The following is a 20,347-nucleotide window of genomic DNA, read 5'->3' on the forward strand; positions in this document are numbered from 1 at the left end:
ATAATTACATGATATAATTCCCTATTAAGATTTAATCCTAAAGATAAGAGTACTCTATAAATATGTTTCAAACATCTTCTTTGGTCTGACTTTCTCGTTCCTTGTAGATATTAGTTTGAGCGAATGACCAAAAAACACTAATTGTAAATGAATATAATCTGTGATAAGTGTCAGAATGTGAAAACGGGACATGATATGAGATATCCCAATAAATTCTTAGGTTACTTCCTAATTGATATTTATACTCTACTAATTCTTACTATATTATTAATTAATGAGTTTTGTAAATACAATATATAATAATAATGTATACTTAAAACAGACTTTTGATTGTAATGATTACTTTCAACTATGTGTTTATATTAAATTATATGTTCATTAAGCGTTAAAATAAAATACCGTATCCAATTGGCAAATACAGATTATTTTTCATTATTATGGCTACTTTATAGTTGTAGTTGTGCATTATTCGAATTAGAACTACATAGCATATTAATTATATGTGTATCGTTTGTTGACGTTAACACGAAATGAAGAATAATGAAATCAAAATTAAATTTGGTTAATGTGTTTTTATTCAACCAGTCTGAGAAAAATATCTCATAAGAAATTTTTGATTTGGTACTAAAGTAATTAATAAAACATTTTTATTGCAAAAATTTTACTGCCATAAGCTACGCTATTCAAACATTTTCGATTGTAATTCTCTCTACCTTATAATACTTTAACTATAAAAATCAGAATGTACGATTACCAGCTTCCAAATACCAACAAAAAAAATATTGTATATCTTACACACAATTATAATTTTAAGATTTTGAAGAAGAATTTATGTAATTCATGTAATTTCTGATAAAAATGTAAGTATTGATCCTAAATAATACAGAATAGTTCTACTAAAAAAAATATTTTAAACACGTAATGTAAATGCACACTGAATGTATAACAAGACTTTATCGAAATGCATTGCAATCGTTATTTGCTTGAAAGGGCGAAGAATACACAACGAGAATTTATAGAAAGCAAATAGGACGGTTTGTCGTTTACCGAAGCAATGTTCAAGGGAGAAAAGCGCGGGAAAGCGGTGTTTGCCCAAGCTGTTAAAAAAGCCCGCCCTCGCATTGGGTGCGCCCAATTAGGGCGACGAATCTGCTGATTGGATGTAATCGTGTTAGTATCGAAGATAAACACTGGCGTCGCGTCGCGTGCATGCTCCGGAACGTCTTCATAAACACTAAGAAAATTTAAAAACACATGTATCGAGCAGAGAAGAGAAAATCCAATGGTGGGATTGAATATCGGTACAAATTTAGGTTCTGGTTCGTAAGTTAGATTCCATAAAGGTACCACTTTTCGGTATCTTTTATGGTTCCGGTTCTGGTTCGGTTCGGTTTCTAAAATAGTGATTATTAATAAGGGTTCCAATATATCGAATCTGTAGACTCACCTGATGTTAAGAGATGCCGGACCTGTAGGACTTGTATAAACCTATGTAGAATTGGTTCAGAAGTTCTTTTGTGGGCAGCTAGTTGCACAGAGTGGTGGTGCGCCTATTGTTAACCTACAACTGAGATGCATCGCTTATTCATGCCATTACGTCGAAAAAATCAGCCCGTATATGTTTCCACGTGACCTTATTGATAATCAGATTTCGTCCATTCAATTTGTTTAACTGTTTTGTATAGGTGTCCAAATAATAGTTTAGGACATATAAAATAAAATATTATTATTAAAAGTAGTTCATAAAGTAAGATGTAAAAGATTATATACATAGATATAATAAAGTACCTACTATGTCTAATATAGTAAAAACTATAGTAATTTTTATTTATTTATTTTTAGGTTAATTTTGAGTTTAGGAAGTGTGATTATAAGGAAATTATTAAAAATCGACGGATGTAAGACAATCCCCTTCTTACGACTTCGAAGATGTCGAGTCCATAATTTTCTATAGGTCAAGATTCGTTGAAGGTTCCAGTGTACGCAATTGCACACAATGTTTAATAATATCTAATTAAATAATTAGCTATGTAGTAGTATAACAAAAACAATAAAATATTATTCCCTAAAATTACATATTCTTACTTATGAAATTAGCGTTTTGGATTTTAGCCATCTTAAAAGTTGATTCGTTTACTAAAAAAAACATTCGGACGGCAATCAATAAAATCTTTGAAGGCGGTTTCGACTCCCCCATCCGAGTTGAATGTTTTACCCTGCAAAAAGTTATCCAAATCCACTGGCGCCACGGTGGAACTCATACTCGTATAAACGCGATATTTCGTGTTCACCATTTTATAAATAGAGTGACGCAAAGAAAAATTGAAAATGAGGAAATTTATAAATCATGGTTTTCTAAAATCAATTTGGAATTCCCAACCAATTAGTAGATAATAGAGGTCATATTGTCCAATGCGACAGAACGTCAATCAGCCCGCGTTGATTTTGGGTATTTTAATAGTCACTTGCGATTTCTTCAACGATAATGCCGTATATTAAAATGTAGCATAAATACACACCTATACCTTCTATAAGAATCAGTGTTATAGGTATAAACTTGCAAAAATAGACGCCGCCTGGTTCTTCATTTCACAATAAATAACAATGCTATATTTTTACACTTACCCCAGTTTTTTTCATAATTCAAATTTTCCTTATAGTATTCATGAATTGTATTGTTCTGTCAACGCCCAGTATTCTGTTGCTAGCTCAGCTGATGCTTTAAGGAGAGTGTCTTCGAAGAGAATAGTAGCGACAAGAGGTGTTTCTTTTTTACAAACGGTTTTGATTACAATAACCGCTTTTCTCCCTTTTCTACGTTTTGTTGTAATTCCAACGCGAGTACCGTTGGAGTTGATATCTTTTAATTCTAATTTACAATTTATCTAGTCAACATCAAAATCACCCATTGTCAATTGCTTAATTTGGAGCCTCTGCGTCAAGATTTTGTGGTTGAAAGTCACTGAAGATAGAAGAAGATACTGTGGTCGCAATACAATTCCCAGTAAGACCTGATAAGTACAGCTGAAAATATTTCCCACATATCGGCCATCGAGCTGGACAATCTACTACAGGCTTTTAGCACCAGCTGATTTTAGTAAATGTTGGAATCCCTTAGTGCGTTGTGTATGAACATGTATGTACTGTATATCAAGTATTAATACAGAAATCTGTTGCTCAGACCTAAAAAGGTTGTAACGCCACTAGTTTGACAATGGAAGATTTTTTTTTGTATCCCTCCCCTCATTTCTATGGTTAAGATAGGACAAGGTTCTCATTTCGATTACATTTTTAGCTAGCAACGGAACCCACAAAATACTCTTCATCAAATCATTTCCATCCTAATTACAGTTACTATAAAACGTTTAGACCGACGAGTTATTTTAATTCTTATTCAATTAACGTACGCTATACAATATTTTCATTAATACCAAGTTTAATGTGAAAAATAAAATATAGATAGATATTCTTATTTAAATATTTCAGATATTCTTTTAACGAATTTTCAAATAAAAAAATACATAGATACAAGTGTATGCATATTAAATTATATCCGTTTATAGTTACGGTTGTAGAAGTTATTATTCACGCTTACGGTATAAAGCGTGAATAATAATTTCAATTAAAAAAAGACTATTTCTCGTGTACTAAGTAATGCGAAAATGCGAAGTGGTTGGCTTGTTTTATTTTTAGTATCTATAATTGAATGTGATAGACATGAAAAAAGGTTCCTATACTTTGCTTATGGTAGTAACTTGCTGAAATCAAGGTTACAAATAAATGCGCCGTCCGCTGTTTTTATAACTCCTGCCAGATTACCGGTAAGTATTATAAGATTACCCCAAAGTTATGATATTTATTATTAATTGCGGTCATTTGTTAGTACTTCAAAGCCCGGAAGTTACATATACATTATACGTATTTAAAATTTTGTCAGAAATTAATTATATATTGCTCTAAGGGATACAGGTTGGATTTCGATAACTATAATCCAAAATGGCGGGGTGCGCCAGCAACCATTGCTGCAGATCCTAAGGGTGAGGTTTGGGGTGCACTGTGGGCTCTGAACTATAGCGAAATGGCTGCACTCGATAAGTAAGGAATCATGTCAGTCAAATACTATTGATAATCTTTGGCCTTGACTTGACCGCATTTTACCACGGGTATATTATTTATGATTAAGATTAAGGTCAAGAAATAGGAATTCTTCTATTCCTATTTCACACAGATGACTTTTGGTCTGCCACTATTTGAGTTCTTAAATAATATAAGTAGGTACTTGACCACAACAATCAGATTTTCTAATTTTTATGTCAGACAAGAAGGTCTGAAGGACGGCTTGTACGAAGCGATAGACATCAAAGTATTAAATATCGAAAATCATGTAATAACAGCTAGGTCATATAAAATGACTAGTGATCCACCAAAAGTGCGCCCCGAAGTATTACCTCTACAAAGAAGACCCAGCAACACGTATATACAGGTATGTATTGTTTAAGTGAATTGTGAGATTTCTTTGAAAGCGTAATTATTTAAGGACAGCGCTAAGTCTGACTTTCATCTGTCAAAAATATATTAAATTTTGACATAGTTTACCACTAAGGCCCGCTTCGAGAAGTTCAATTAAACTTAAATCTAGTTTAAAGAGCCGTCAAACATGCAAAATTTTTACATATTTCACAGTGCTCAAGACGAGATTCGGAGTTGAAATACAATTCGGCGTGATTATATTTGTAAAAAAGGCCCATAATGTCTCACGTTAGCCAGAGATTCGGAAAGAGATATTATAATTCAAACTTAAAAAAATTAACTAACAAGATGTAATGTTAACTTCTTACACGACGCACGAAACGCAATAGTACCTACACATATCAGACTATAAGAATGTAACGTATAAAGAAGGTTCATATTCTATATGACAAAATATGAACCTAAGTCTCGTTTCCGAATCTCATCCTAGGACTTGGACTAAATACCTTAGAACCAGAACACATGACCAATAATGAATAAAAAAGTTAGATAGTTTAAACAACTCGTGACGCTTGCAGTAAAGCTTTCTTGTAAGTTACTTGCCCTTGATCTCCCATAGTCTTGGGACGATATATGTCAATATATGTTACTCGGTTCTATAACCATTTCCATTTCGTCATTTTAGGTAATAGCTTTAGGAGCTTACCAATGTGGGATACCATCTTACTATATAGAGTTCACCTATAGATTCCCAGCAAATGGTCGAAATGCTACTGACAAACTCAGCCAGGAGCTCGGTTATCCCTTCAATAGAAATATACGAATCAGTTGAAAGAACTTTTTTGTTTTGTTGAAAAACAACAACGGCCCTTTTATCTTTATAAGAAACTTTTTTCGGCACCACCTGCGGTTTGAACCCGAAACCTCACGATCTGCAATCAAACATACTAACTAACGGATGGTGGGTATATATAAATACCCATATTTTATTTCACAGCAGTTAGGATATCATTTCAGTTAATTATCGTCGAATATTGTAATAGTATCTTTATGTAAAAAAATTATTATTGTATAATGTTTTCGTAGAAAGAGCAGTGTGGATCTAGTGGTTGAAACGTGCGATACTCTTGAGGTCGTCGTTCTAGGTTATAATCAGCGATGGCACTATCTAGTAAATGAATGTTTGGGGGGGGGGGGGGCAAGGCGGTGTATAGACTAAGTGTCGAGAAGCTTTGATAGGGTGCTTGGGTGGTAGCTTGTCCCTTACGTAGACGGGCGGGTGGGTTTTAATGCGGTCCGCGGGGGCGCATGGCGCAGGTTTTCTCGAAATAAGTGAGGATAAGTTTGGGAAATTGAGCTTTGCCAAACGCTTCTTTCTGCGTCCGGTGGTTTGGAAACCGGATTCGAATGATGACGAGAGGGCTTTGTCAACGGACCGGACCGGATTAGGTCGACATCGCTGACAATGGACAGGCAAATTTTCTCGTCTCCTCATCGCTTGCACTTCTCAGGGAGTGGTGAGCGCGAGAGCGAGAGCGGGTGGGAGCGGATGGTGGTTTTTGGCGATGCCTTCACAGAGGCATATTTCTTCGCCTTACGTGGCGATGTCGGCGGTGACTGGGATGGTAAGCGCGGTAATTCCGCGTTTTGGGAACCTAAAAACACCCGAATAGGTTCTGGATAAATGCTCTTTGAAGAAAAGCAACATTTTGCTCATGTCAGGAGGATCCTCGGACGCCATCCTGAGGGCGGGAAGCCAACAGTTTCGCAGCGAATATGTACCTAAACCTATGTGTAGTGGGTACCTAAGCTAATGTGATTTGCCCTACGTGTGTGTGTCTTCGCTGGTGATAGCAGAGGTGTGGTTCGTCACAGACCTAACCAGCCCCTACGGATGTGACAGGACCCATCCAACAGTGGACCCTGATTGAAGCCGGTTGCTAGAGATGTTGGAGTATCTACTTCCCATTACAGTGCCTACTAGGAGGCCCGGCTGCGGACAAGATCGTGAAGGAAGCGGAGGGGCTGTTACACGCCTTGCTTTTTCAAGGCACGGTGTATGCACTCCGGACAAAACACTACCGCACAAGGCGGCAGCGTCGAGGTGCTGGAGGAGAGTCAACTAGATGGTCAAACGGCAGTCATAGAACTTACTATTGTACCACCTTACACATTTTTGTGCCATATTCTTGCAATCAATTATTATTATTACCGGTACTACTAAAGACTCCATAGTCATTATTGTTATCGACAATTGAGTTGTCGTTAATTTATAGATCTTGCAACATTGACAAATTAAATCAAGCATTCGTATTAACGGTTATCAACTAGTTTGAATTTGATGTTATTAAATTATAATGACAATGGCAGCCGATACCGTGCATTATTCCGACATGTGTTGAACGAGATATTTGAGTAAATTAACTAAATATAAATATTTATATTTGGTCTGTATTAAAATATCTCCTTCCGAATCGGAAAGTCATTTTTTCTGTCGTCATCACTGGTCACTCATCACTATACTCTGGCTGGTGTCATGCCATAGCGCCAAAAGCACGTTCACACACTAAATCTTTTTATTATAGAAACATACAATAAATTAGAGTGTTCGAGCTATAGTTACACAAAGCTATCACATACTTATAATTAAACCCAAATCTTCTCTTCTCAAGCATAAGCTATTTTATACCAATATACTTTGGAATATAAGTAAAAATAATATTGATCATATAAAAATTAAATATTTTTAATGATATAACTTATAAAAATAAATATATTTATCAAATATGAAATAACATAATATAGTATCAAAAAACAGTAGTTTTTACATACTTTTCGTAATCAATAGATAAGTAATCATTAGGTAAAATTATATAAATTATATTTATACTAAAAACCTCTTCTAAATACTTTAGCGCTACCATATCTTCCTATACAATATTGCACTGTTGCATATATTTTTAACAATCGCCTTTCTATAGCTTTAAAGTGTTCCTCTGTTGCCAATTTTATACCTTGAAATTTCGATAATAACTTAATTGTTTCTGATAGGTTGCCCCCAGATATTATTTCCAAATGTTGCCAGGTCGATGTAGCAAGCCTACAAAATATATAAAATTCTCTAAGTTTAATTTTTCAATTAAGTTAACATTTGTACATATAATATTTAAGCTTTATCAATTTTTTTTAAATAGTAAGACAAAATTACTATGAAAGCTTACATGCAACACTGGTAAAGCGGAGCTAAAATGTCTAGCTCATCTATAAGTGGGTTTCCCAGACCCTTTCCATTATCTAACAATATAATTTGCTCTTTATAAACTTCATATCGATGGCGATCACCATTCTGGATTAAAAAATCAAATAATGATACTTCTATAAGATTAAGAAGATGTCTTGTACTCAAACTACCCCTAATTTTCCTGAAATATTTAAGAACTGATTTAAAATGCCTAAACAAAAAAAAACCTTTATTAAAGATAAAATCCATATTTCCATCCATCTTTTATTAATCAATCAAAGCAATTCTGAACTAATTTTATACATAATTATATTAGTTCAGAAAATTTAATATAAATCAGTAAAAAAAATTAAAATCTAGTACTTACATACAAAAATCACTATCAATTTCCCATTCCATTTTCTTTGCATTATATGATCTCCGCCATGGTGACTTATATACCTTTAACTGTTTGTCTAAGTACAGTATAGCAGCACCTTCAACTTCACCATTATCATCCGGACACACTGTTTCATTGATTTTACAGTAAAAACATTTACCAAAAATACACAAGGTGCCTTTATCTAGAAAAATGTAAAAAATTCATTAATAAAAAAAATTATATTAGATTTATTCATTTGATTACTTTATAATATTACTATTTTTCAGCATAGATTTTCTTAATCCAGATGTTGCAACTGGCAAAATATCATTATCCAGGTGTACTTTTCTAATTACAGAGGGAGGTATCCATTTAAGATTCAAAACCATTGCCAAGTAGTATGCAAAAACTTCAGAATTATGACGGTCAAAGCCAGCATAGATTTTCCCATTAATTACATGTTCTAAATTATATCTCTTTGGCTTAAAGTACACTTTTTGGTTTCCCTGCAAATATGTACATAGAAAAATTTAATTCTCATATTATAAAATCAATAATAGATTAAGTTAAATAATGCATACTTCCAAAAGAAGTAATAGTTTTAACTGGGTTCCTTTAGGTGCATTATCCACAAGTGCTATCTTTGTGGATTGCAGAGCATGAAGCATTTTTCCACCAATACCATCCTCATGAGGAAATAGTGATATATTACTGACCCACTAAAATAAATAACAATTGATATCAATAATTATGCTTTGGTTTTTAATTAAATTCAATATTATATAAATAGGTAATACTGACATTATCAACTTCAACCCAAACATGTGCTGGATTTGTGACTCTACTTGTGTTAAAAGACTGAATTAGTTTATTCTGTATAGACGTAAATTTTGAGTTTTTGTTTTTATATTGATTTGGTAGCTAATTAAGATATTCATAAATGTCTTGAAACACATTTGAAGTAAGGTCAACTCTGAGCTTTGAAACGTTAAATTTCGAGGGTTTTTTATTAATAGTATTTAGTGTATAGAAAAAATATATATTTAAAACTACAAGCACCAATAGAAACACTGAAAAGCTGAATGCATAGTTCAGTGACATTATGTAAATATTACAAATTTAATTTTTTTATTACACATTTTCCTTAATATTAGATTCTAGGTTGAATCAACTGGACAAGCATATTAGACCAGTTAGCCAGTACAAGTGCCACATGCTTTTTGATCATGTGTGAAATGTAAATTAATTATTTCCAATTTGAACCAACCACTTGTACTTCATAGTATGTACTTCATCCAAATTTTATCCACAGATTTCCTATTCGTTTAGTCAAGTTAAGTTCAGTATACTACCACAGATAAAGTACAGGTTTAATCGCGACAGCGATCTGAAATGACAATTCGTGTCGAGTGATAAACTATTTTTTAAATTTAAAACTTGGTGCTTAATTACAGATGGTAAATTAAAATAATGATAGTTAACTAATTTATTCACAAAACATAATTACGAAATTTAACGTGTAGTACTTGAATATCGCGCCTCGTAACACTTGAAGATCGTTTTTTTTTTACCGCATAGCACTCGGGAGTCGGAGCATAATGTTTTGCTCCCCTATCGCTCACAAGGGCGGATCCAGCTTTGGCGCCAAGAGGGGGTCACATAGGCGTGATCAAGTCAAGAACATATAATTTTATTTTGATAACAAAAGATACAAGTAAAAACTAGGTATTTTATTAAGGTACTTAAATACTGTACTTAAAAATATTTATTCTTTATTGTACACTTGAAAATCTTAACACATAATAACTTGTACATGTTGCCATCTTCTCTTGAAGACATCTAGAGAAGCACAATTACGCACGGAATGAGGCAGCCTTTTTATATTCCAAACCCGTGGTGAATTATTTGTCATAACAGCTAGAGGTATGTCGAGGGGCATGACGTAAAATTTCGCAAAAGTGAAAAGGTGGTACGACAAGGGTTTCCAACAAACAAAATATAGACAGACAGAATACATATATTTCAATAACAAAATCAATTTTTCTTGTACGTCTTCTCCCGAAACGCGTTATTACGTCAATTTTTATGAACGTGGAGAAGTGCCATTCCGGTTAGGCGATCTTCAACTATTGAAGATCTTAGCTTACGATTTAATTCTGATTAAAAGAATATTTATAAAGGTACAATTATAAACACATTATAGGTATAAAGAAATTTTAGTTTTTTAACTAAGAACTATGTTATGATATCCTGAAGTTTAGTCGTTCCGATTCTGAGTGAGGTCTAGCTAGACGTTACGTAGTCGACAAGCGCGCGCAAGTGTGGCGCGGTAAAATGCATTTTCGATGCGTTCGTTCCCAAACGTTTGCCATCTTACAAAGTTATTAAATTATATTAAATCAATTAAATATGAAGGTATGTTGTTACACAAAATCTGTATGGTGACAAAAAATATAAATTTATTTATTTATTGTATGAATGAAATCATCTTAATAGAAAAGAAATTGGTGTGGTGGAAACACAAACTGTACCCAGTTTTTCTGTCCACCAGAACGTCGAACATATTTACATCATTAACATATATACTAAGGCAGTGACATATAAACATTCTGTAGTGTAGGAGTTGGCATTGCTGTGACCTGTGCATAACTCATTAGTCAGTAGGTGGCAAGTCACTTGCCGCACTAGTGACAACTAGTTACTAGTGTCTAGTAGTAAATTTTAAGGGTTGATTTGTTGTTTACCTTCCTAATCTTTATTCTTAAGTGAATTGTAAATTACCAGGTCTATTGTTTATATTAAATATCATTTATTTTAAAAAATACGGTCTTTATTACGGTCAAAATAAGCTCTATCGTGATCCCAAAGTTTCAACAAAGATGTTTGCACCGGTAAAAGATACATTCTTATATTTTGCGTATGGAAGCAATTTGTTGAAAAAGAGAATTCATATCAATAACCCTTCTGCAGAATTTATTGGAATTGGAAGACTTGACGTTAGTATTTTTCGTACAACGTGCTAGTAATTTTAAACGTAATTACCGTTTTGTAAATTAAATATTTTGATTGTAGAATCATCTTCTGGACTTCATGAAATACAGTGACCATTGGAGAGGGACATCGGCGACTATTGTCCCTATTCAAGATTCTCATGTTTGGGGAGCTGTGTGGAGAGTCCAGAACAAAGATATGCCTTCTCTAGACTGGTCAGTAACCTGGTTCTTTTGTTAATCAATTTTTTTATGTAGGATGACTATGATATTTTTTTATCAAATAACATTGCTGGTGAGTAATATAAAATAAATAACACTTATGGAGTTGTTATGACTTGCAAGAAATAGTATTAGTGATACATAATATTGATGTGTATGTTGAATATTTAATGCAGCTTAGTACCTAGTGGCTAGACCAGCTCTACTCGTCAAGTGACTGATTGTAGACAAACTTATAACAAAAAAGTCTTGAAATTGTTTACAGGCAAGAAGGTGTGGATACAAATTGGTATTTCCCAAAAACTGTTGACATTGTGATACTTGATGGAGAGACTGTTCAATGTAGGACATATCAACAGACAGTCAATCCACCACCTAGAAAAGAAAATGAACTGTTGCCAGAAGATAGACTGCCATCATCAACATATTTGGAATGTATTTTGAAAGGAGCTGAGGAATGTTTTTTACCTAAAGAATATATCTTAAAGCTTAAAAAAATACCTCACAATGGACAAAAAGCTTCACCTAAAATGATAGAAAAATTAAGCATGATGTAATTTTTAAGTTCCATTATTATAGTGATTTCATCAAAGAGTTTTATGTGATATATTGTGTCAGAAGATTTATTTATAGTTGACAAATTGTGAAATGCTTTCTGTAAAAATGTCATAGCAGTCATAAGAATTATGTCAAAATATATATTTTGGTTTAGTACATAATTTTTATTGATATCCAATAATTTCAAAAATGAAAAAATCCCAAGTGTATAAATTAAAAACATTTTTTTATTTTGCATATGGAAGTAATTTGTGGACATTTAGAATTCATATGAATAACCCAACAGCCGAGTTTGTTTCTATTGGTTGCCTTGATGTTAGTTCAATTCCTTATACAATTTTATTAGAATGTACCCAGAATAAAGTAATTTCTGTAAACACAAGAACAGTTTAACAATTTTAATTTTATCCTTTTTTTAATAATTTGGTTCTAATATATATATCTAATAACCAATTTATGGTTGTGTAAAAATAATTCAAATTTTGCCATAATTAAGGTACTTAAGACATGTCAAATATAACAACTAATTTTAGTAATGACTTTAAAATTGTTGTACCATGTAGAATTACAGACTAGATTTCATCAGATATTCAAAGTTTTGGGGAGGGCCTACAGCAACACCTGTGCCAACAGCTAATGCACATATTTGGGGTGTTATTTGGCGTCTACATGTAGATAATATTGCATCGCTTGATGAGTAAGTTATCCATATTTTGTAAACACAATTAATGGATAATTGTAAGTAAAATTTAATATTGTTTCAGTCAGGAAGGCGTCGACAAAGACATTTACTATGTGAAACATGCTGAAATTATTACTCCATATATAGGAAAACTTATGTGCCGGATCTACGAGCATACAGTAATTCCTCTGCCTAGGGGAGATAATGACGAGATTCCTATAGAATGCTGGCCGTCTTGGACTTATAAAGAAGTCATACTATTGGGTGCTGAAGAGCATAATCTTCCCGAATATTATATCGAAAATTTGAAAAATATAAAGCACAATAGTGAACAGGGATGTTTCTATATGGCTTGTTTATTAAAGCAGTACGCTAAAGCGAATCCCTGTGAATGCAAGCCAACTATAAAAATACTTAGAAAGCCTTTTAAATTAGATTTGAAGGAGTTACGTACAAAGTAAATCAATAATTTAACCAAACCTTTTTTAGAAGTTATATTATTGTTATTTTTTATATTACCTACCAACCTCTACTTTAGACGAATATTTATCTTTATGCACAATCATATTCTAATCAAATTAAACATTGATTATATTAACATAGGTATTTTATTAAAACCATTAAATAAATTTATTTTTATAACTTTTTATTAATATAAATATTAAAATTATTATTAATAGGTACTCGTTTTTCATTAAATATAAAAATTATACACTATCTCATTCGTTTGGTGAATTGTTTCTAAATTGAGCATAGAGCACAACGCTACCCTCACACCTGAAAAGAACTTAAACACGCACACAAATCACACGAGGAACACATCGTCTGGAAATTATATAATCAGTCAATAATAATTATGAGGTATAAATTCTGCCTTATAGTGGAAATCACAATATAAACAAGTACTGTTGCATTCAAAATGAGTCGATTTTTGCTATTGTAAAACCCGCAGGGAACTCTGTGTGAGGCAACGTTGTGCGAGACATTCCGAGGTTGCTCCAAACGTACATTGCCGAAAAAATTCGTTACACTTATGATGGACAATGTATCGCTGGAGCTCCGCGGCGGGCTCGACTATAGAGGAACTGAAGCCGCGTGGCGGCAGCCGGCTTGCGAAAAGCGCTAGTCTGACTTGTTTATACAGAAATTCTTATATAAAAACACGTACGTTACTCTTATTTTAATACACAATTTAATTAATTGAGCAAAAGGCACTATGCAATACAAAAATAAATTTTGTTTTAATCGTTTCATTAACTTTCAAAACGGAATAGCGAAAGAAAACAAGTTGTGCAGACCAATGCAACGTGCCTTAAGCCCTCGACATCGATATTTAATGTGCATTTCTAGAACTTTAAATGAACGCTTCTCGTCGCGATATACTAAATGATTAGCCCAAAACGTGATGCAGGCTTTATCTTAAAACTTATGTTTTAATAATGGTGACTAAATCTAATCAAAATTTTGATTCTAAACATAATAAATAGGTCAAACGCATCTGATATACAACAAAAAGTGAATGTGAAGTGCGATCATAGCTGTTGTATTGCTAACGCAATCGACAATCCGGCATTCCATTGAAGGCTGGATTTCTGAAGGCACTCGTTAATACCCTTAAAACCACTTAAGTCATTTTGCTTCGGACCTCTACACACTACCGGTCCGTGTCCATGATTGTTGTATATCCCAGTCTACTTTGGCTTATTATATTTTAATGTATTACATGTTTCTATATTTTAATTATATTGAATCAGCTTGTGAAAAAAATATGCAGTAGAAAATCTAACTTACAAAAATTCTGTATTTTGATAAATTTTCGTCATTTGCCTTACAATATTTTGTGCGTAATTTGGTGTTTTCTATAAAAATATTTAACGCATTTTACACCATAATTCACAAATTATAGGCAAACGCGGAAATGGTTTTGAACCATAACGAAAAAACTATTAAATTTAAATATTATATAATAGACATTTTACAAAGTCGTAGTTAGTCTATATTTTAAATAGTTATAAGTATATCAACGTCATATATTGTAATAATATGTATAATAGTCATTAATACTACAAATTTTCGATTAATCATTTTAGCTGGCAACAAATAACATGCTGGTCTATTTGAGTTAGACTTTGAGTATAGAGTTCACATAAGTTACACAAAATTGATTTGAATGACAAAAGAAATTATAACCTTGCTAGTTTTTACAAACGTAATAATACATTAATTTGGCGTTTCCAAATAAGTCTTTGGTTGAATAATCAGATTTGTGAAATGTAATTTATATTATGAATTCAACGCACCATGAGCTTGTCCACATGTCTGCCATAGTGAGACGAAAAGATTCTGTGTCCACAGTCTGTGTTCCTTACCGCCAGTTTGTGTTGGCTTGTTAGCGGAAAACCACGTACGAGTCCGTAAAAGCACTAGTTACAAAGACTATTTCGACAAATGTACAACATGGAAGTATTTTAGATAGTAAATTACAAGAGCCCTACATAGTTCATCTATGACGTGATAAATCTAAATCAAACATCAACTAATAACTTTGGACCACCCACACAGGATCTACCTTTGAGAATTCAGTAGTTTTATTGTAGCCTGTAGACTAATCTTGGAAATAGTCTTTGGAACAAGTTTATATATAATCTGTTATGAAGAGTATGTATCAATTTTAGTTCATACTTAAATGAATTAGGCTGCCAGATCGAATTATTGTATACAACATATAATAATCATTTAATGTTTCTTATGCTCCGTGCATTGCCAGAACCAGCACACTTTTTTCTAGCGTTTGTGTATGGGAAAAAACTACTCCGTTCCGACTATCTGTTCCTTTAATGTGTATAAAATATATTGCTAAATACAATTTTTAATCTCGGAAATATATCGAATAAAGGTACAATATTAACGGGCGCGGCGATGAACTTAGCGAATAAAATGTTTTGGATTCTAAATAATCTGCGAGTTCTCCCGGCAATGCGCAGTATTAAAGTCAAGGAGCGAGAAGTGGTCGCGTGACCATGCTCCGTGACTTGGACAACACACACACACTAAAACAATATGACCAACAATATTGCCACTTCACGTGGACGCACTATGCGGAAACGTTAAATATAAACGAAATAATAATAATTTGTACACGATCTTATGTAGTAAAATTATGTAATTTTTACATTTACAACTTATACGATAACTTAACGATAATAGGCTGCGTCATAAACGACATGGATACAACTATGTTACTGAGGTAAACTATATAGGATTCATCATTGGGCGGCGGACGTCACGCGCAGGCCCTGATATGGAACTAACTGCACGACGCCTTTACTCTGCCTTTAATACTCTACTTCGTCATCTGCTATGCGCACCTCTGCGCAATAAATAACTATAAATGCAGAGAAAATTACTAACTTGCCGATCGGGTTACACTACTAGTCCCGCTCGCTGGACACGTCGTGCAAGGCAAACGACCAAACTAAGCCAAAACGGCTTTCGAACAAATATATATTTGTATATCGGAGCAAGAGGCACTCTCACACGGCGGATTGTACTATTATGTGCATTATCGGAAGAATTGTCGTTTCTTATCGAAATATGCGGCTGCCAGTGGGATGCGCAGGTGTGAGAATGTCTCGCAGTAAAGTAAAATAAATAAAACAACGCGGCGATCGAAACGAAATTAACTAGCTACGCTTACAGCTATGATTCGAAGAGCCGACCTACGGCTTGAGGTAGATAAATCGCGACGCGCGGTCGCTCATGACGTCACTCCACATCAGCGTTCCACCGCAACGTCTCACTACACTTGCATTTCACAATTTTCAGACTTTGTAAGAAATTCGATTATTTTGCATAGTAACAAGAATGTATACGTCAACAGGAGTAATAAAATGTTAACCATAGATGTCGTTTACGTTTCTCGAATCGACATTAAAATTTTCTCGAGATAGTCGTGAAATGCAAACGTCAACATACGGTGGACGGATATGGGTTTCGCTAACAGGGAGGAGGCCGGGGCAGAGTGCCGTTGGGCGGCTGAATGGGCTGCAGGGGCTCCGCCGCCGCGTCGTCCGAAGTTCGCGACCGCAGAGACGACAGCTCGCGCACCCACGACGCCAGGCGTCCCGACACCCCGAACAGGTTCGACCCGGACCCGCTCGCTACAGCGCCCACGTTCATTTCCTGCACCTCGGTATCATCTTCTGGAAATGATACATATGATAATGTATACTGTTTTTTTTACTCTAAATAGACGCTATGTTTATAATTGGCTTTTTTGAAACTGAACTAGCATGGTATCTAATGAGATCACGCGTGCACGTCGCCTAATGAAGCGACCAGTTTTAAACCAATACAAGCCAGATGTCATGCCATCAGAAGCAATCTATTGAACAGCAAGAGATAATTTTAACGCCGTTTCTGAACCATAATATTTTCTTTAGTTTACGCGTGAACTTCACATTTAAATAGAACTTCCACAGACAGCTAGAGACTGGAGAGGGAGAGAGAGCATCAAGTGGACGGGTAACACTCGAAACGCCGAGTTATATTCATGTAATAAGTTTTCAATGTAAAAGAAGTTTTGTTTAAACGTCTCAACTAGTCTAGGCCGGACATAAGCATCTATAAGTATTAACATAGCACAAGTGCGGTACAATGAGAACCAAACTAAATGGTTTTATTGACAGGAAATGATAACAAAATATGTGCTGGTGAGAGTGGAAGCATGCAAATGGTACCACTTACGGTTAGGTGGAGGCCGTCTGCTCACTACTAGCGTCTGACGGCATGATCGTGCAAACAAAAGAACAACCAATTATACAAACGAAGTCTACAATGAATCTAATTGTATTTTGTTATCATTTGCCTGATACGAGTCATTGGTCAGGCTATCTAGCCTGTTTAGTTTACATAAGTGGTTATTCGTATATAAACTTTTGTTGTAAAAAATGTGAACCTTAATCCTAAGTATAGAGTAAGTGATAGACTTTAAGATAGAATTAGTATTCATGTTAAGATGTGGTTTCGTAATCGGTTGAAACGCTTCAAAAATAATGATGTTATTGAAGTTAAAATGCTAACTGCATGGATGCTGATAAAGGGCTTTGATGTCGGGTGGATTGATAAATTCAAATACCTGCAGCAGTCCTCTGCATTGCGTACATCTCCTGTCCCTGTGGCGTATGATAGAAGGACCTATGCCGGAAGTAGGGCTGGGCTGAGGGGGCCAGTTCCGCCACCAGTTGGAGGAAGCTGGGTCTCGCTGTGGGTCTGTGGGCCCAACAGGCTCTCATCAGCTCGTACAGACGGTCCGGGCAGTGCTCCGGACGCTCCATTACTCCCCCTTCTACCACGTAACGGACCACTTGCTCGTTCGACAGACCCTGTTAAGGTAAAATTTTCCAAAACGTTAACTAGTTTTGCATACAATGTTGTGTCCATTTCATTATTCTCGTGTCAATTTAGTACTTTTACTTGACTTTATTATTTTGTTCACGTAGAAATGTGCTTGCTTATAAGAATCTGCATGTCTTCCGTCTCTTTTCATTATAGCGTAAACATGATGGACCAGAAAGATACGAAGGTACTTAGGAATACTTCAGTTAAACGAGTCAAATTATACGATTTTAAGCTATTTTTTATTCAATTCAGAGAAGACGCATAAGAATTTTGAAGAATGAATAAGATAGTTGAATCATTATTTTGAACTTTTTTGTTTAACACGGTCACATTGACAGTTATGTCAGAGGTACAGGAAAAAGATACACACCTGATAGGGCTGCATAGCAAGTGTCGCCATTTCCCATAAAACTACACCATAACTCCATGCATCAGTGTTACTTGAGAACACCTGAAATACAAAAAAATATAGGTAACAAAATAAGAGTAAGATTTATGAACTTCAAGATGACTTAATATATTGTTTTCTCTAATTTCATAACGATTATAAAATCTGTTTGTACATTCCAATTGCCCACATACCATGTTTAGGGAACACATATTTGTAAATTTAATTTTTTTAACACAACTTTAAGTAAAATAAATTAGAAAATTACTAGTTTTCAAATCAATATGCGGTTAACTCACCCCATCCTTTAAGCTTTCAGGGCTCATCCAACGAACGGGCAGGAGTCCCTTCGTGCCCTTCCTATAGTAATCAGTCTCATAAATGTCTCTGGTCATTCCGAAGTCCCCTACTTTGACAGTGAGGTCCCCGGCGACCATGCAATTGCGCGCCGCTAGGTCACGGTGCACAAACTTTTTGGCCGATAAATAAGCCATACCGTCGGCTATTTCTATAGCCATCTGAAATTAATATCCCAATTATTAGCGTGAAAAACTTATTTTAATTATCATTATAATTTGTATACTTTAACAATGTTAAAAAATGATACCTCTATTGTCAGGATATTGTTATTGGCAAGGAAGCTAATATTGAAACTTTTTATATTCGAAAATTATTAAAATAATTCAAACATTTTTAAAAGGTGACTTGAGATGTTACTAATAATGCATGGGTTTTCTTGTTTAACACAACTTTAGCGCAACACTAACGTTTTAAACGGAAATGACAAGTTGTGCGGACTTGTTTCGTCGGCAACGTCCAGACTGAGTAGTTAGACAGAAAGTTAAGTTTCATACCTGCAGTATATTCTGCAAAGTTGGCGGACTTGGTGCGGGTCCCTTCCTGGGTAAAGAAGAATCCGCATCAGGCCTGTGCGAGCGGAGGTACGTTTTGAGGTCTCCCTGCTCCATCAGTTCCATTACAACCAAAGTCGGCTGTCCTCGAGAGACCACGCCCAGGAGACGTACCACGTGGAAAGTGTCGAACGCCTTCATCACTGAAGCCTCGTTTAGGAACTCGATGCGCTCCCTACAAAATCGGAAAATTCCAAAAAAAATGGTAGTTCCATATGCTAAAGATACATTAATAAAACTTTTTGGTGCAAACAAAAAAAGAAACTCAACAAGGCGTACACAGCAGAATAATGAAACTTTACCTGTCAGTGGCATGTTCATTGACAGTTTTCACAGCGCACCGAGTCTCCGGTTTGCCCTTTTCTAAGTTTTTGGCGATACCTTCATACACCTGGAAAGAAAGAAATAATGTTTTTTTTAAATTATAGAATTATTTTATATTTTACTTTCTTTCCCCTTATTTAATATATAACTCATAGCGATCAACAATTTCGAAACAATATTGACGCATTAAAAATTCTAATAATATCGAATAGGTTTTGCTTTGTACAATATTATACGCACCATTCCAAACGAGCCCTGTCCGAGTTCGCGTATACATTCGATACTCGATCGTGGCACCTCCCACTCATCGGGTACGTACACGGTCGACACGTACTCTGGGTTGACTCGCGCGAACAGCTTATTGTTGTCCTGCGTGTGTAGAGCGCGACGGGCGTACCAAGTGCCCAATGCGGCAGCACACACCACAACAGCGCAACCCCCCACCACCCCCCATACCCAGTCGTAACCACTATCTGCACGTGCGTCCTGTATCAACGAAATTAAACTATAATTAAAAGAAGAATTTGGTATTTTCTTTGTTTTTCAATAAAACATATTTAAATAATAGTACCTCGCTGACCGAAAATCATGCAATTTTAAATAGGTCAAAAATTTATGTCTTTACATACATTGTTTAAAAACGAATTGCGTGTTTGTACTGTTACGAAGACGGGTCAACTGCAATGTTTCTAGATTTTTCCACTAGTTAGAGAACTTTTCAGCAGGCTGTAATATGATTTCTGACCGTTTCAGGAGAGGGTCAATCACATATTAGATAATTGTATTTTCCATAATGTTAC

General features: G+C 34.8%; 5 protein-coding genes and 1 long non-coding RNA gene across 10 annotated transcripts in view; 4 read left to right on the forward strand and 2 right to left on the reverse strand.

The window, feature by feature from the left end:
- The first annotated feature begins 679 nt into the window (after positions 1 to 679).
- On the forward strand, positions 680 to 2,093 carry LOC123716143. Its single transcript, XR_006754518.1, has 2 exons — positions 680 to 860; positions 1,843 to 2,093. It is a non-coding gene; the product is annotated as an uncharacterized LOC123716143 (long non-coding RNA).
- A 1,485-nt stretch (positions 2,094 to 3,578) lies between these two features.
- On the forward strand, positions 3,579 to 5,307 carry LOC123716141 (gamma-glutamylcyclotransferase-like). The gene is made up of 4 exons (XM_045671720.1): positions 3,579 to 3,821; positions 3,962 to 4,095; positions 4,318 to 4,483; positions 5,156 to 5,307. The coding sequence occupies exons 1-4, from the start codon at positions 3,663 to 3,665 to the stop codon at positions 5,300 to 5,302; spliced, it is 606 nt and encodes a 201-aa protein (XP_045527676.1). The 5' UTR covers positions 3,579 to 3,662; the 3' UTR covers positions 5,303 to 5,307.
- Positions 5,308 to 7,190: 1,883 nt separating this feature from the next.
- Positions 7,191 to 9,384, reverse strand: LOC123716139 (glycosaminoglycan xylosylkinase homolog). Its single transcript, XM_045671718.1, has 6 exons — positions 8,874 to 9,384; positions 8,654 to 8,791; positions 8,350 to 8,578; positions 8,079 to 8,274; positions 7,692 to 7,892; positions 7,191 to 7,570 (listed from the first exon to the last, which is right to left on the reverse strand). Exons 2-6 carry the CDS (start codon positions 8,738 to 8,740, stop codon positions 7,360 to 7,362), a joined length of 924 nt encoding a protein of 307 aa, XP_045527674.1. The 5' UTR covers positions 8,741 to 8,791; positions 8,874 to 9,384; the 3' UTR covers positions 7,191 to 7,359.
- Positions 9,385 to 10,680: 1,296 nt separating this feature from the next.
- Positions 10,681 to 11,995, forward strand: LOC123716142 (gamma-glutamylcyclotransferase-like). Its single transcript, XM_045671722.1, has 3 exons — positions 10,681 to 11,068; positions 11,145 to 11,278; positions 11,550 to 11,995. Exons 1-3 carry the CDS (start codon positions 10,952 to 10,954, stop codon positions 11,839 to 11,841), a joined length of 543 nt encoding a protein of 180 aa, XP_045527678.1. The 5' UTR covers positions 10,681 to 10,951; the 3' UTR covers positions 11,842 to 11,995.
- A 7-nt stretch (positions 11,996 to 12,002) lies between these two features.
- On the forward strand, positions 12,003 to 13,078 carry LOC123716140 (gamma-glutamylcyclotransferase-like). The gene is made up of 3 exons (XM_045671719.1): positions 12,003 to 12,157; positions 12,406 to 12,539; positions 12,607 to 13,078. The coding sequence occupies exons 1-3, from the start codon at positions 12,032 to 12,034 to the stop codon at positions 12,983 to 12,985; spliced, it is 639 nt and encodes a 212-aa protein (XP_045527675.1). The 5' UTR covers positions 12,003 to 12,031; the 3' UTR covers positions 12,986 to 13,078.
- An 85-nt stretch (positions 13,079 to 13,163) lies between these two features.
- Positions 13,164 to 20,347, reverse strand: part of LOC123716137 (insulin-like receptor) — a 47,378-nt gene continuing 40,194 nt past the window's right edge. For 4 of the 5 annotated variants that reach the window (XM_045671716.1, XM_045671715.1, XM_045671713.1 and 1 more), the window contains 7 exons: positions 19,788 to 20,033; positions 19,526 to 19,614; positions 19,167 to 19,398; positions 18,612 to 18,830; positions 18,295 to 18,375; positions 17,662 to 17,908; positions 13,164 to 16,726 (listed from right to left, as the gene is read on the reverse strand). In XM_045671716.1, the coding sequence (XP_045527672.1) occupies positions 16,521 to 16,726; positions 17,662 to 17,908; positions 18,295 to 18,375; positions 18,612 to 18,830; positions 19,167 to 19,398; positions 19,526 to 19,614; positions 19,788 to 20,033 (1,320 nt within the window). In that variant the 3' untranslated portion in view covers positions 13,164 to 16,520. The remainder of the gene's footprint in view (positions 16,727 to 17,661; positions 17,909 to 18,294; positions 18,376 to 18,611; positions 18,831 to 19,166; positions 19,399 to 19,525; positions 19,615 to 19,787; positions 20,034 to 20,347) is intronic. The other variant, XM_045671714.1, reaches the window with a different exon arrangement.

This window comes from Pieris brassicae, chromosome 11, assembly GCF_905147105.1.
Source record: "Pieris brassicae chromosome 11, ilPieBrab1.1, whole genome shotgun sequence".
Taxonomy (NCBI): Eukaryota; Metazoa; Arthropoda; class Insecta; order Lepidoptera; family Pieridae; genus Pieris; species Pieris brassicae.

Coding starts and splice junctions, on each gene's coding strand:
- LOC123716141 (XM_045671720.1), top strand. CDS start 3,663: ATGCGAAGTGGTTGGCTTGTTTTATTTTTAGTATCTATAATTGAATGT. Junction 3,822..3,961: donor TAACTCCTGCCAGATTACCG/GTAAGTATTATA, acceptor TATTGCTCTAAG/GGATACAGGTTGGATTTCGA. Junction 4,484..5,155: donor CCAGCAACACGTATATACAG/GTATGTATTGTT, acceptor TCGTCATTTTAG/GTAATAGCTTTAGGAGCTTA.
- LOC123716139 (XM_045671718.1), bottom strand. CDS start 8,740: ATGCTTCATGCTCTGCAATCCACAAAGATAGCACTTGTGGATAATGCA. Junction 8,579..8,653: donor AACTATTACTTCTTTTGGAA/GTATGCATTATT, acceptor ACATATTTGCAG/GGAAACCAAAAAGTGTACTT. Junction 7,893..8,078: donor ATTGATAGTGATTTTTGTAT/GTAAGTACTAGA, acceptor TAAATATTTCAG/GAAAATTAGGGGTAGTTTGA.
- LOC123716140 (XM_045671719.1), top strand. CDS start 12,032: ATGAAAAAATCCCAAGTGTATAAATTAAAAACATTTTTTTATTTTGCA. Junction 12,158..12,405: donor TTTCTATTGGTTGCCTTGAT/GTTAGTTCAATT, acceptor TGTACCATGTAG/AATTACAGACTAGATTTCAT. Junction 12,540..12,606: donor AATATTGCATCGCTTGATGA/GTAAGTTATCCA, acceptor ATATTGTTTCAG/TCAGGAAGGCGTCGACAAAG.
- LOC123716142 (XM_045671722.1), top strand. CDS start 10,952: ATGTTTGCACCGGTAAAAGATACATTCTTATATTTTGCGTATGGAAGC. Junction 11,069..11,144: donor TTGGAATTGGAAGACTTGAC/GTTAGTATTTTT, acceptor TTTTGATTGTAG/AATCATCTTCTGGACTTCAT. Junction 11,279..11,549: donor GATATGCCTTCTCTAGACTG/GTCAGTAACCTG, acceptor AATTGTTTACAG/GCAAGAAGGTGTGGATACAA.